The 15,268-nt window shown below is 41.8% G+C and overlaps 1 protein-coding gene across 2 annotated transcripts in view; it reads left to right on the forward strand.

Annotated features, from left to right (window-relative positions):
• Positions 1–1,816: 1,816 nt before the first annotated feature.
• Positions 1,817–15,268, forward strand: part of dennd1b (DENN/MADD domain containing 1B) — a 117,275-nt gene continuing 103,823 nt past the window's right edge. For both annotated transcript variants that reach the window (XM_030049066.1, XM_030049068.1), the window contains exons 1-2: positions 1,817–2,091; positions 2,734–2,798. In XM_030049066.1, coding sequence (XP_029904926.1) covers positions 2,075–2,091; positions 2,734–2,798 — 82 coding nt within the window. In that variant the 5' untranslated portion in view covers positions 1,817–2,074. The remainder of the gene's footprint in view (positions 2,092–2,733; positions 2,799–15,268) is intronic.

The following is a 15,268-nucleotide window of genomic DNA, read 5'->3' on the forward strand; positions in this document are numbered from 1 at the left end:
ATCTTGAACTGATATCCGTGTGTAAAGGTAACCCAAAATATGAACAAATTAATGAATAGCAGTTGCAGGATGACAGGAAAGGGCCACGGCTAAAAGCTGACTAGGCTGCATTTCCACCACTTGAGAAAACATAGGGAACACTTGTTATATTTTCTCTTGTAAGTGATATTTTCATTTGGCAAGATAAATCATGTGCACCCCAGCTGGGGCAAAATGTTTGAAGCCATTTTCAAATATATATTTTGCTAGGCCTGGAAAGAACCGTGCATGATTTCCTTCAGTCATAGAGGCTCTCTCAAACTGATGTTATCGTGGGATTGTCTACTGTAGGGCTCCCTGTAATGTGAGTCCTGACTGGTTAGCAGCACCCAAGCCTCATAAGAATTTGTGGGTGTGCATATGTGTGTGTGTGTGTGTGTGTGTGTGTGTGTGTGTGTGTGTGTGTGTGTGTGTGTGTGTGTGTGTCTGTGCATCATATTGTTTTTTTTTTTTTTTTGTTTTTTTGAATGGTGAAGCTGTGCGCCTGCCATTATCATTTCTTACGGGTGCCTGAGACAGCATGCCCCAGTCTGCTGCCACTTAATTACCTTCCAGTCAGCCTGAAGGAAATTGGCTCTGATCCAGTGAGACTCTCTGGAGAGGAGAGAGAGAAGTACATCTAAGCCATTGGTTTCAATTTACCATGGGACAAATATAAACATGAGACTCAATGCAAATATTAAGCGGTCAATGACTCAGCTTATTCATTAACAATGTGTTGCATTTAGACTAGTGTGACTGAGACAGATTTAATAGAGTATATACATACGCCGATTTTCTGCTAAGCAGGCCTACAGCATGACACTCTAACATTTATTTTCACTATTTTAAAACTTATATAATGGAGTATGTGCTGTGGCTGCAGCATTTGTTGCATGTATTGATTACTATGTAGTTTAACATGTTTACGTGGTGTAAATACATAACAGCATATAAGTAGTATTTTGATAATTTATCCGCATTTATCAAATAGTCGTGCATGCTGTTACTCAACAGCACCTTGCTTCAGAATAACATTTTGCAGCTACTAAATACAACAAGTTACCTGCCTTGCTCAAGGGTATCTTGCTGATAAACCTTGTTGGTACCTTGTTTTTAAGTTTTTTGTGATTTATTGTAATGGGGGTTTAACCAACTTGTGAAGCCAAAGGCAAATTTCCACATCTGTGGACAATAATGATGATCTAAGTATAAGTGGTGAAGGAGGGGAGAATATTTATCATTCAGTCTGCTCCACAATCGGGTCAAGGATTTGAACCGGCAACTCTCTGGTCTCTTACTCCCTTTTTCTAATATCTGTGCCAGTGGTTCAATATCAGAGACCCACATTTGATAAAATTTTGCTCTTATGAAACTTGTCTGTGATTATTTGAATTCTACAACATGCAAAAACATAGGCAACTGTGGATGAGGGGGTAATATTGAGGACAAGCTCTTTAAAAAGTCATCCTTACACACTGAGTCACTGAGCTCAACTTTAAGGAGTGAAGTATTTGTTTTGCTGGGGCTGCCCTGCAAGCCCTTCAAGGACCCCTGACGATCCCAGGACCTCACTTGGGGAAGCAGCACTCTCGGCTGCTGCTGCTGCTCTTACTGAACATATACTACAGCCTCATGGGGGAAACGTATTTCCTTAGAATACATGAATCATGCAGCTCTGCTCCTGAGTAGCCATGGGTGTTATTAGCCGAGCTGGAGGATGCTCCCAGGCAGCAGCAAGGTGCTCATCTGACGCGCTGACGTCACTAAATCTTTGACAGCACTTCCTGGAGTGGTGTTTGTTGTGGGAAATAACCACCGTGGGACTGACCTGATATTCAGGCCACCTCAGCGGCACACATACAGCACAAGGAAGACATACATCTGTACACTAGCCTCCCTCCAAGCATGTCGTCGCAGCTTTCGACCGGTATCAGATAAAGATAGCACAAGTTACGGATAAGGCTAGGAAGGACGAGGGGGAAAATCTTGTGTCTCTCGGACAACCAGTAGAGCCGCCGACAGCCCGGAGCTGTCGCGATGTTGTAGCTAAACCATGGACAGCAGAATAAAGTAAGAGCTGAGTTTTTGTTTTTTTCCTCCCTGTCTCTCGTTTCGTAGTGCTGAAATGTCGAGCTAACGGCTAATTTGGTCCAGGGACGTAACGTTAACTCGGAGACGAATGTGAAATGGGAAGGAATGTTTGGCGTAATTTGAGACATCTCCAACAGTGGATTTAACAGCCAGGCCAGCTGGCTAGGCGGCATTTGGGTCAGTCTGCTGCACCGTCTACTAGCTGACCACCAATTAGCAGCTTTGCTAGCCAAGCAGGCAGCCCTAAATAGGTTACATGTGGCCACCGATCTCCCAAACCCAGTGTCGCCCTGTCACCAAAGTTTGTCCAGACAAACAATCAAAGATGAGGCAGCTTATCACATTTTGTCGTATTAGAGTAAAGCACGATCACGTTGACATGACAGTTGCCTAGCACTGACTGCTATACTGACAGCCTGTCTGCTGTAAATTGGAAACGGTCAAGACAGGTCCACTTATTAAATTTTTACTGTAGCATACTTTATTATGCGATGGAATTCAACAGTAAAACATGTTGCTCCGTTGCCAATTCTGCCAAATGTACAATTGTTGCAAATGATGCTGTTTACAAGCAGATGCGATATTTCTCCACAGTAAGTTGCGTCTTATTCTTCATTTCAGGGAGAATCCAGAAAGAACATTTGATCTGGTTCTACAGGTGGCATGTCCAACATCTGAAAATGACGGTATGTAATATACTGCATCAAGAATAGTATATGTCTGTCTTAGGCATTAAGAAAAACAACTAAATAAACCGCCTAATCAATAGCAAACGTGATTTATAGAGCACATTAATCTAAAATCATTACACAGACATGGTCATTATAGTATTGATTTTTTTTTTAAAAGCTTTGCATATTGCATGTGTCTCCTTGCATCTTATGGTGTTTGGAAAAATGATGGTCTTGTGTAATTACAGTGTTAGTAATGGTGAGGTTATACGCTCAGTGTGTAATGTACAGTGTCAGCAGCAGTGTTTAGTCTAGGACCAGATGCTCTTGCATGGTATTTTAAGTCAGACAGCTATCGCCAAAGAGCTAAAATATATTGCATGTGTGCGTGTCTGAGTGCAACCCAGTGCAATATGGTTGATCATTATGTCTGCGGTGTTATTATATGTGCGCTCCTTAGTTGACCCGCTCAGCAACGACCTAAGGACAAGACAAGGTTAAGGCAGAGTTGAGAGTGATAGACAGAAGCAAGTGAGGCTAGTTTCTCTGAAGCCTCTATTAGCATTACTCATCTTACATTTATTAGACCCACTTACCCATCTTAGCTAAGCTCTAATTAAGCCCAATCATAAGTTATTCCAGCAAGCCTAACCCTTGCAGGCGTTCCTGCTGTAGCTGTGACCCCAGACAGACTGTTGTGGAGGACCATGCTTGGGTCAGCAAGCTGCATTAGCCGTTCTGCTGGTGTTTGCGATGGTCAAACATTCCAGCAGTGGTGGCCTGGACAAAATGTGGTCAGACGACTTCAGGAAATGACTCTGGCCGCCGAAAAACACCACCATATTCAACTTTTGTGAATATGGGAAATAAAACAACCTATATTTCACATCAATATCCAGTGTCACCCCTAAGTCAAATATCATGTAAAAACATTTGTTCTGCATATTACACCAGCTCTCTTGTCCACCCCACTCAGTTCTGACGTTAAAGAGGTGTTATGTGGACGGTTCACTTGTGCAGCTGCTGACTTGACCAGAGTGGACTGAAAGTTATCCTTGGATGTAGTTCTGATATTGGATTTTAAACCAAACTCATAAACCACCGGCCTATACTGTAATAACCAACTTCCTCCATGTATGATCCAGGGTCAGACTCATATCCGGACTCCTGCTCTCTGGAGCTCTGCTACATAACAATGTTTGCACGCCCCTCAGTTATGGTTCAAACACAGCATACCCACCATGTTCAGTCATTGGATAGAAGTGCTCTGTGCTGAATCCTGATTGGATGATAGAACATCCCTGTTCAGGAAGTAGTTATGATAGCTGAAATCTCACAGGAGATCCAGACTCATATTATCTGCCAGCTAGGGCTTATTCTCTGATAGATTGTTTTTAAAATCGTGGTTTCAAATAACCAAATGAAGAATGAGCCACTTCTCCCTCAATCTGATCAATTTCACTTTTTTTAATTTAGCTTTGGCTGAGGTTTGGGTGAAATGAAATGCTTCTTGAATGCTGCAAACTCTGCTGCATGTTTTTTTTTTTTTTTTTTTTTTTTTTTATCATTGCACTAAGAGTGAATTGATGGATTGTGTGCGAATATTAAACTTGCTGGTCTTTTGATGCATTAAGCCCAAAAAAATATGACCCAGCTCATGTGTGCTGTATGCTTTTGCCTCCGCTCTACCATGCTATGTTTTGTGCACTTTTATTAGTAGCTGAATGGGTTACTGCTATGAGTCATAACGGATAGGCTTTGGCCATGCTGTGAAACCTCCTCAATCATGCACTACAAACTAGAGCTGTTTCTCCTTCAGCCAGACATCAGGTGCTCTGCCAAAAAGCGCCACTTCACATTCACACATTATCTTCCCACTGCTTCACAGAGGCAAACAAATAACAGTGCAACCATGATAGGCTATAATTAAATTGTCATAGCAACCTGGTGTGGAACATTAAAGCATTTGCAGAAGTGGTCGAAGGTTTCAGTTTGCTCATATTTCTCATATCTCCTTGCAGTTAAGGAATAAGAATTTAATCATTGATTGATTGTGGCTTCCATTTCAGTTGTTGTGCACTTTCTCTGCCATGCATAGCAGCATAACGCACATTATGGAAAAATGACTGTGGAAGCTAGACCTTGCACTTACAGTTTTGCTGATGCCAGAGCAATGTAATGCCAGCTCTCACCACATCCTGGTCATGCAGGTATGAAACTAGCTCAGTGTGCAACTGCACGACACGGCACCAGTATTTACAGGGTAGTTCCCTCTGTTTATTATCGTCACATTGAATGATTTGAAAAGGTTCACTTTATGGTGCTTTATGCTTTAGCTGGTCATTGTGCTGGTCTCTGCACTTCCTGTGTTAACAGGGTTTTACACCTTCTCTAGTCAGCTCTGTAAACCTACAAAACACCCACATGTTTGCACACAAGCTTGCAGTAGATCTCCTTCTCATATAAATTTATTTCAGGGTGATGAGGGTGACCTTTTAAGAGCGGTCACCTCAAAGTGTGCTCACTTATTACAATGTGTTGATGATATAATTACATAGAAGCTATCTTACACTTAAGTCTACATCTTAATCTTTCATTGTGTGACACGCACAGAGCCTGTGTAATTAGGCCCACACTTGAACGCTGAATAATTGGGCAAAACTGTAGCCTGATTTACGGTTAGCAATGTTAGACTAAATAATGTTAGATGAATTATAGCTTAGAGGTAGCAGTTTTCATGCACTTAAATGCTTTTGTCACCTAGCTTTTCCAGCAAACAAGTAATATTGAAATCAACAACACTTAGCCAAGCTACAATATGTGGCTGCCTTGGCTTTTTACTTTGTTACAAAGTGCTTGCACTGTGCAGGGCTGACTCGTTATCCAGTAGACCACTGCTAACAGGGTCTCATAAGAAGCCTGAGCGTTTCTGATGTTCAACCAACAGGGACATTAACCACTCTGGATTACCATTCATCCATGGGCATTGTTGCTTTAGCTGCATGACCCTGTAGACTTAAGTTCAAGTCTGACTGAGAGGCATCCAGATCAAGTTAACAGCTTGTGTCTTACTCTGGTCAAGGGGGATACTATTTTTTTTTAGTTTGTAAGTGTGGAGTTTGAGCCATGTAATTTTGGATGCTTAACTTTGGCACCGTTTTCAGCTTGTTCCTGTTGGATAAAGACCCACTTACTAATCCCTTGGGTGGGCTTGATGTTTCTGTTTTGGCTAGTGCTAGTAGTAACAACATTACATCAATACCGCAGGTAAGAACATAACATTAGCAGTCCATCACCCCTCAGTCTTGATTATAATATGCAGTTACGTTGAAAAAATGTATTTTTGTAGCTTGATAGTAATAGTCATAGCAATAGGAGTAATAGTCCAGAATGAGTCAGTGAATGAAAAAATGTTAGCAGTTGAGATTTTATGAACACATTAACATTACAAAAAGGAAGAGGGTAACTAAAAAAGATTGCAGTGCTCACAATTATAACGGTGGCAGTGTCCATATCTGGATTTGGCCCCACACTTCTAACCATGCATGTGTGGATAGATGACAGACGCAGGCCCTTTTTCCCCATGCAGTTCCATGGAGACGTGGCCTCTCTGTTCAGCCCCGGCTCAGCTCAGCTTAGCTCAGTTGGCTCAGTGCTCTGTGGATGCTCAGGCTGTGAGCGAGCGTTGCCGGAGAGCGTGACTGGCATGCTAGCTACTAGCGGCCCTGGCTACATAGAGCCATATTGATGTGCTTCCAAGATGCTGCCAAAGCTAGCAGATGACGCTAACGCTGCCAAGGCAGTAGGTGGGGACAGATGCTACCTGTCCTCGCCCGCTCCCTCCAGCCAGATTGCTCCCAGTAACAAAGCAATAAAGTTAATAGATCAGCATATCAATTTTACAACGACATTCATGCTGCAATTAGGGGAACGTTTTGCTGTTTAAAAAAAAATGCCTGCGTATTTATCTGGTTTTGATCTTATGCTTGTGTCAATTTGTGCAGTGTTGGTTTAGACTTAGTTGTATACCTTTAAACATATGTCATGTTTTTTGTTTTTTAAGATTATCAACCATTAATTGTCTGCTTCAATTACTCACCACAACATTTCGCTGGTATTAAAATGCACTGCAGAGGGTTTGATTATGAGAAGTATGAGAAATATATAAATAATAATATAATATACTGTATATGCACTTGGGCAGGTTTTAGGTTTCTATCTACAGATAATAAAAGAACCAGAAAGCACAATTATATAGGGGATGTATTTCACTTTGATTCACATTGCTTTCTAACTTCACTCGGTCCAATGCACCAATTATGAAAAGTTGCTTTTGTTCTATATCTCAAGAACATTCTCGCTGAGACCTGGAGGTCTCACAGTGTCACCTCCCGCTAGCTAGTTAGTTATCAATCTACTTCCTTCTGTGCTGTAGCCCCCTCCAGCAGCACTGTGATATTCCATTTTCACAGATTCAGCTATGGCTTCCACCCCCTCCCCACCTCCACCCTTTGTGTTCTTCGAACAAAACGCCCGTGTAGTAAAAGTTTTAGAAAAGGTTGAACACTGACATTCTGCAAAATGTCAGAATTGCTCCTTGACCCATGCATGGCAATTCTGCGATCTGATTGGCTTCTGGCTGCGTGCGGAGTTCATGGTGGGCTCACACTCAGGCAGGAGGCCATTGGAGGACTAACAGATGCCATGGCAGCAAGGAGGGTGTTGATTGGTCATTAGAGAGGCCACACTCCTCTACTCACACTCTTGGGAGAACCCCTGGGTCTCACACTCTGTTTCTCTTACAACCCCTCTGCCTTTCTCTCTTGTCTTGTCCATTTAACTTTGCTAAATTGGCTCCCTTACAGAGAACAAAACATTATCTGATTCTCTGTGTTATCTGTTTCTGCTGAACAGAATTGAGGAAGTCTCATAACTTCCCTGCTATATCTAATGACCACAGTGTGAGTGAACTTTGAGAAATCCCCTCCTACTCTATTCCCTCTTTGAGTAGCTATAGGATCATGTTTGACCAACAGTCCAACTTTCAGCAGCAAACTTTTCTTTATCAGGATTCAGGGTGGAGGTCAGTGGCTGTCTCCTCCATCTGTTGTTCTGTGTACTGTTGACTTGTTCTTTTGTGAGCAGTGTTAATAACATGACATACTTTAACATTTGGCATTTGCTGGGTACTTTTCTCCAAAATACCCCGCCTTAAAGTGAGCAGCACACCATTGTTTGTAAAAGTACATGCTCCACAAGGGGATCAAAGCCTTAGTTAAAGAGGAGTTTAAGGGAAACTACACCCCAAAACAGAATTTACCGTTTACATTCTTCGTTTCATTTTCACAATCTTAGCATGGCCAGTATTCCAAAAAAAAAAAAAAAAAAAAAATGAACCTAAACAAACAGCCTGAGCTACAAAAAAACAAGTCTATGATCAATGCAATTACACTCCTGCAAGAAACTCCATAATTTCCTTAAATATATAAGAGGCAGAACCTGGAGCTGCTCTACTTACAGTGAACTCACAGAACATGTTCAGAAATCAGCCTCTGACTGTTATATGTAAAAACGTGAATTCTGCTTCAGGGTGGATGGTCCCTTCAGTGCCATGCCCTCCCTGTATACCAGCCATTGAGCTAAAGAAGTACCAGTGAGACTCATTTTGTATGTGGATTTTTGCTATCCAGATGACAGATTTGGCCAGCCAGTGTCACCGCTGTTCTCTGTGCACTCCAGCCTTGTTCTTTTGTTAGGGTCTGGAGTCATTTGTAGCTCCCTATCCCCAGTCAGTCATCCATTCAGAAGCTGTGTAGTGGCCTGCTGCTTGTTGGCTCCAATTCCAGCTCTTTCTTTATTTAAGACTGGAGGAAAATGCTGTCCTCTCATTTCACTCTGTTTGACACTGTTTTTTTTTTCTTTTTTTTTCGACAGTATAGTCAAGATTGACTTATAGTGCAGAGGCCCTCAACGCCTCCTCTTGAAAAAAATATTGTTGCAACATCTTATTTAACTCGGGGCTTGTACTTTCACTGAAAAACTGAAATGAAAACATGGCAGTTGACCTGTACCGGTTAGTTTCTGTTGATCTGGTCACAAGATAGGAACTGCCATAGAAACGGCAGAGCACTGTCCTTGGTTGCGTTCTGATGTTATTCAGGAAGCCGTGCTTTTTTGAGTTGTATACCCTTTACTCACGTGTCATCTCTCAACCTGTTGTTCCATTTCCATATCAGCCTTTTACTTTGTGATTATGCCTTGTTTGCTCATTCTCTCTTTCTCTCTCTCTCTCTTTCTCTCTCTCAAACACACACACACACACACACACACACACACACTTTCTACCTCTCTCCCTTGCCCTTATTCTGATAATCACTAATTGTGACGGGGACAGACAGACCCTACAGGTAGAAAGGAGAGAGGGAACAGGTCACAGGGACTTTTCAGGTGGTGCCATGTGACCTCTCTATACACTTCCACTTTAGCATAGACAAACACACACACACATACACACACACACGCACACACCACCCTCAGGACAGCAGTGAGTGGACTGTTCCACCGTTTCTTTTAAGGGAACACACAAAATGTTGTTGGCCACAGCATGAAGAACTGGGACAAAATGAGACAGGGTGGGGCAGGGAGGGAGAAAGAGGGAGAAAGAGGGAGAGAGAGAGAGAGAGAGAGAGAGAGAGAGAGAAAGAGAGAGAGAGAGAGAGAGAGAGAGAGAGAGAGAGAGAGAGAGAGAGAGAGAGAGAGAGAGAATATGCTGATGGCAGTAGTCTGCAAGCTGAGAGGTGACATACTGTGGGGGTTGCTGGCTGTGCTTTGCCACTCACTGACGCAGTATTGAAACTCCAGGGGCAATCTGTATATATGTGTGTGTGTGTGTGTGTGTATGTTAGCAGGTACATGTATATGTGCACTGTGTGTGTGTGAGCATATTTGAGTGCAAGCTTGTGCATTTATGGCTGTGTGTGTGAGGCAAAGACAGAGGCTGCGAGAGCTGCAGGAGGCTCATCTGAATTCACTAATGCTGCCAGACTGGGAGAACATGGAAAGACTTCTAGGCACTGATGCTCACAGTCTATTTTTAGACTTCCCTTTGCACGGCGAAAAAGTGGGGAAAAGTAGGGACCCGATCAATAATTTAAAACGAAATGATTTTGATGAATGCAGAAGAGTTTCATCACATTGCCTTCACTCACAGCCTCACAGCATTGTTTTTTCGTGTCTTGTTTGCATGTGTGTGTGCTCATATACATGTGGGCATGGGTGATGGTGGATGAAATTATTATCATCTGACAGTTCACACGTTGGGTTCCAGGAGAACTGTTTGGATTTGCGTTTAAAGCAAAAATCAGTGACCAAGGTTACAGTCCAGCTAAAATGATCTGTTGCTGCATTTCTAAAAACCATTTGAGTCATCATGATGCTAAGCTGTGCTGCACGCATGTGTCTGTAGATGAGAATGGATGACCAGTCTTGGATTGAGCACGTAACAGGTCAGCACAGCAGATGGCTCAAGCATGTACACACACAAACACACATGCACTTGCACGCTCAGAAACACACACTGCCACTTACTCTGCATCAAAGAACAATGATTGGCTGGTTCTTATGAATGTAATACTGATGTGGCCTAGTTTAGCCCACAAATGAACAGGATTAGTGTAGCTCCTGCTTTATGTAGCTTCTGTGCTGTTAATCTGCCCTAGTCTGGCAAATGGGATTTCATATAAAAGCAGTGCTGAAAATATGTTAACATTCATGGCTGTCGCATCCAACAGATTTTGTGACGACAAGATTTTAACAGGATTTTGGGGTGACTCACTGCTCATAGCTGCATTAGAAAGCCCACTTCATCTGTCAAACATGTTGGGGGCGAGAGTCACGACCAGAGGTTGTCACACTTGTTCATACCCAGGATCCCCTCTATATTAGACGGGGTGATTTTGGAAATTTCCCCACAGGAACTTGCATTTATGAAGATGTTTTTATTTCCATTTTGTAAAGAGATATATTGCTTGTCTCGAGGTTGTTGAAGGTTGATTTTAACATGAGCAAATGATGCAAAATATGAGTTAAATTATATGACTTGTAACTTTGTAGGCGATTCCTGAGACTTTTTTGGGAATCCCTAAAGACCTTTTGACCCACAGAGCGAACTAGGACAGTGACCTTTTTTCAGGGTTTGGTTTATACCTCAGTTTTTAGGCCATGGTTCTGTTTATATCACAGTTTAGTTTAATTGCAAATTCAAATTCTTTTTAATTGAAAAGTATACCAAAAAGGCAACACACTTTTAATGGGGCTATGTTCAGTGTTTTGTAAAAGCTGTGCAGCATAGAAACAAAGTGCCTTTGTATTGGCATTTGGAAAACTTGGTGTTTAATACCCTACATTATGAATGTGTTCATTGTAAATACTTATTATACTCAAAAACAATCTGAACTGTAGGAACTGTGGCGGGAAAAAAAGTACCACATCATATTATACCTGTACTATTTGGTGAAATGAGGACTACAGAATTGCAATTTTTGGCTTCAGCACAAAACCTGTTTTTTCAGCCCTAAGTAATAAAAGTATGGAGTATAGAAAAAGCAGGCTAAGGCAAAATTAGCGCTGATGTAGTTGCAGTGTCTTAAGAACAATGGTACGGCATATCATTTACAGAGTATAGATCAAAAACCAAGGCTTGCTATTAGATGGAAGTAAGCAACTCATCCATTTGACACTGGCTCAGTGTCAAGTCACTGGCAACAAACTTCCTGTCTGTTCCAGTACTTGACAACGTTGGGCCGGTCCCAACAAACACAGCTTCCAGTCACAGGACTGATCCCATTGTCAATGAGCATCTCTATAGAAAAAAAAAATTACTGGGTTGTTATTTTATTATTCTTTGGAGTCCATGCAGTGGATGAGCAGAGCAGGATTTTTTAGGCCTGCAGACTGCTTTTGTTCCAGCTTCACACCTTTTACTTGCTCTTTAGCGGCTAGACTCTCTGTGTATTGTCAGGCAAGACTGCTGCCAAGTAGACTCATGCTGACTTAGAGACAAAAAGATGAAATTGTTTTTACCCCCGTAATCAAAGAAATCTACCTGTCAATAGCGTGTGAGCACTGGTATCCTGACAAGTAGACTGTTATTCTGAAGACCTTAATTTTGGGGACAAGGCCAAACCTAAATCGAGCACAGCCAGTGATACAGGCCTACTGTCTGCGCTGTCGTTTCAGCTTCTATCCTCACTATTTACATGTCAACAGCTATGCCTTCAGGCTACATCTCTCCAGTCAAGGCTGCTCCTATGTGGCCTAACACCCCACACTTACTGCAAAGATGATGGCATTTACATGCAAGTAGTAGCCCTACTGGCCCTTAATTTGGGATATGGCCCATTTTTCAAGACAGAAAATGTAGGTCAATCTTGATGCCTTTGTGAATGTCTGAGCTGCTTCACTATTTGTCATTGCAAATCATGTGACTCATCCATGAGGTCTTTGTTATCACACAGACACACACATACATGCTCTTGCTTAATTGGCCCAGAGGGGCCATGCATGCTGTATGAACGTTTAGTATTTAAAGTACACACTCAAATTCCCTCACCCTCCAGTATGTCCCCCACTTTCCAAACTCCCATTTCACTTTCTTATTCATAATGTTCTCTAAAGGTGCAATATTCCTTGATTATCTCACTTTTTATCTCAGTCATGCCTTAATCCAGTGTGAATCACATGGCCACTTTTGCAAATTTCTGCATGAATCATAAAACAATGAAATGAAGTGAAAAGGTGATGCATGATGAGTACAGTATCTGTGGTATCACATTGCTGGAGGAGTCTGTGCTCAGTGATACAGACAGACTGGGCTAACTGTGCATCGCAGAATTACTAAGTGATTTCGTTTGCATACGCAGGGACAAAAATGTAGCTTAAGAAACAATTCTTCAGTGGTAATAATGTATAATACTTGTGTGATAAATCAGTACAAGACTAATTATTGTAAGGTTGTCAGGATAGAAACAACAGGCAAATGATTTTGCTGGGCTTGTATAAGAGATGGAGACTAGCCAAGAGAGAATATGATAATGTAGGCTAAGTCTATGCATGAACTGCTCTGGAATGTTTTGGACTACAGGGGCCCTTTTTCTCTAAGGGGGCATCCCAGATAATCCCCATGAAAGATGTGGTTCTCCAAATGCTGATATATTCTGTTTTTTTCATTGAAGTAAGAAAATTAGGTTAATGGGGAATGTGTATGTGTGTATCTTTGCTTGTTTGGGTATGTTTATTGTTAGACAGAGTTTGTCTCGTATTTGTCTGTCACAGTTTTGTCCATCAATCCCCCACCCCACTGAGACCCCTGTGAATATGTTTAGTATTAGGCACTATTGTTCGCTTTTAGCAGACACAGATGTGTTGTCATCCCTGTGGAAACATTGACTGACTGTCTGTCTGTCTGACTGACGGACTGACTGACTTACTGACTGACTGACTGAAAGCTGTCTCTCTGTCAGCCTTTGCATGTGAACTTCAAATCACAGCTCAACTGCACGGAGCATGTAGCCGCCAAAGGCAAGGCTTTACACTGTCATCGGCTGCCTCTGGGTGCTGTGCCATATGACATTGACTGAGATCGATCCTCTCAGCACCTCAAGGAGCTGCTGTGCTACACACAGTGCTGTCGCAGACACCGCTACCACTACCTCAAAGACCAGAAAAGCAATATTACCTTGAGCATCAAGAAACTGATCGATTGGCAATGACCTGAACTCTAGCCCTCTTAAAGTTTTTGGGGTGTGGACACAGTGGAGAAATTTAGTCTCTTGCTATGTGACCAGGCTCATGAAAATTCCAGCCATGTCACATGTGGACCCACCTTAAATTGATTTCTACATAACAGCAGGACCTTGTGATAATGTGTGAGTTTGTGTTACCATAAACAATAAGAAGCAGAATGATCTTGTTGGATAACAACAGTATTTCCTAACCCAGTCAAAAAAAAAAAAAAAAAAAAAAGCCCAATAATATCCTAAATTCTCAACAGAGCCTGGGAAACTTGAGCTAAAGCTAATTTAGTTAAGCAAGTCATATTCTCCACACAGGTACTTTTTAAAAATCTTAAAAAAAAATCTTTTTATGCATATTAGCTTAATAATAGAGTTATTCATTTACTGTGTTTTTATAAATGCATTTTTTTGACTGAGACAGATGGTTGAACCATATGGAGTGGAATGTGTGATTACCTGAAGAAAGGTTGTTTTCCGCCAGCCAGTCAGCCAAAAAACAACCAGCAATGAAATCATCACCATTAACCTATGCTGTTGAAATGAAAAGCCTCTATTCTAACATACATTTCCTTATCTATATGATGATCCAAATGTAGGTTAAAGGCTATCTTTCAGATTGCCTCCCTGCCAAAGAGCAACTAGTCTGCATTAATCTGAGCATTTTACAGTGGCTTATCTCTCAAAATGATTTGACCAAAATTATTCCACAGCAGCTGAACGTGAGATTTTTTTTTAGTGCGAGGAGCATTGGAGAGAAGTGTGGAGAAGAAGAAATTGTGTCTTGCGGGATATTGGCTTGTTTTTTTTAATAGCTTTGGAAGCCAACCCCCCAACAAACATGCTGCCTGTGTGTTGTGTTGAAGATGCAGTCATGCGGAGCCAGTGTTTGACATAATGTTGGACCAGTATGGAATCTGACTGGGAACATCAACGCTGATATGTGGTGATACACAGAGTCTGTCACAAAGCTTGCATCCATATGCTGTGTCGCTCATTCGTGAAGCTGTGAAATTGGGTTGCGTCCCAACTAGCCTGGAGACAGTATCACTTCCACTTCTCTCTCTCTCTCTCTCTCTCTCTCTCTCTCTCTCTCTCTCTCACACTCCCTCTCTCTCTCTCTACCTCTCCTCTGCTTCCCCCTCTCCCTCAATCTCTCAGTCCATCCTGATGAAGCACTCTTCTCAGATAACTGGGAAGATGGAACAACTAATGTCGCATTAATAGGGTCACATCATCTCCATGCAGCTCTCCCTTTCTTCTCCTTCCAGTGAGGCTGAGGATGTTTATCTTCTGCAGATGTAGCTGTAACAATAGCTTAGAAATCCCTGTGGCCAGCGTCTCTCACATGTGAAGCCTGCCAGTTGATTCTCTGGCTGCAAAGACAGGCTCTACCTTGGAGGTTGTTTTGTTTTGTTTATTCAAAATTTCAAGTATTGAAATTGAATTTTGGTAGGTGCTCATTTGAGTAGTCATTCTTTTTTTTTTTTTTTTTTTTTTTTGCATTTACATTTGTGTCGTGTTTGCTAATATGAAGTATGTGCTATTTGCAAGAAATGATTTTGCCAACAGAATCCTTTTCCATCGGCACTTCCCACGAACCACAGTCACTGTTTTGATTAATTCGGCTTAGATGCTGATTTGATATGCTGTTTTTCTAATTTCATTTAGCACTGCAGTGTACGGTTACCTCAT

This window comes from Myripristis murdjan, chromosome 4 (assembly GCF_902150065.1).
Source record: "Myripristis murdjan chromosome 4, fMyrMur1.1, whole genome shotgun sequence".
Lineage (NCBI taxonomy): Eukaryota > Metazoa > Chordata > Actinopteri > Holocentriformes > Holocentridae > Myripristis > Myripristis murdjan.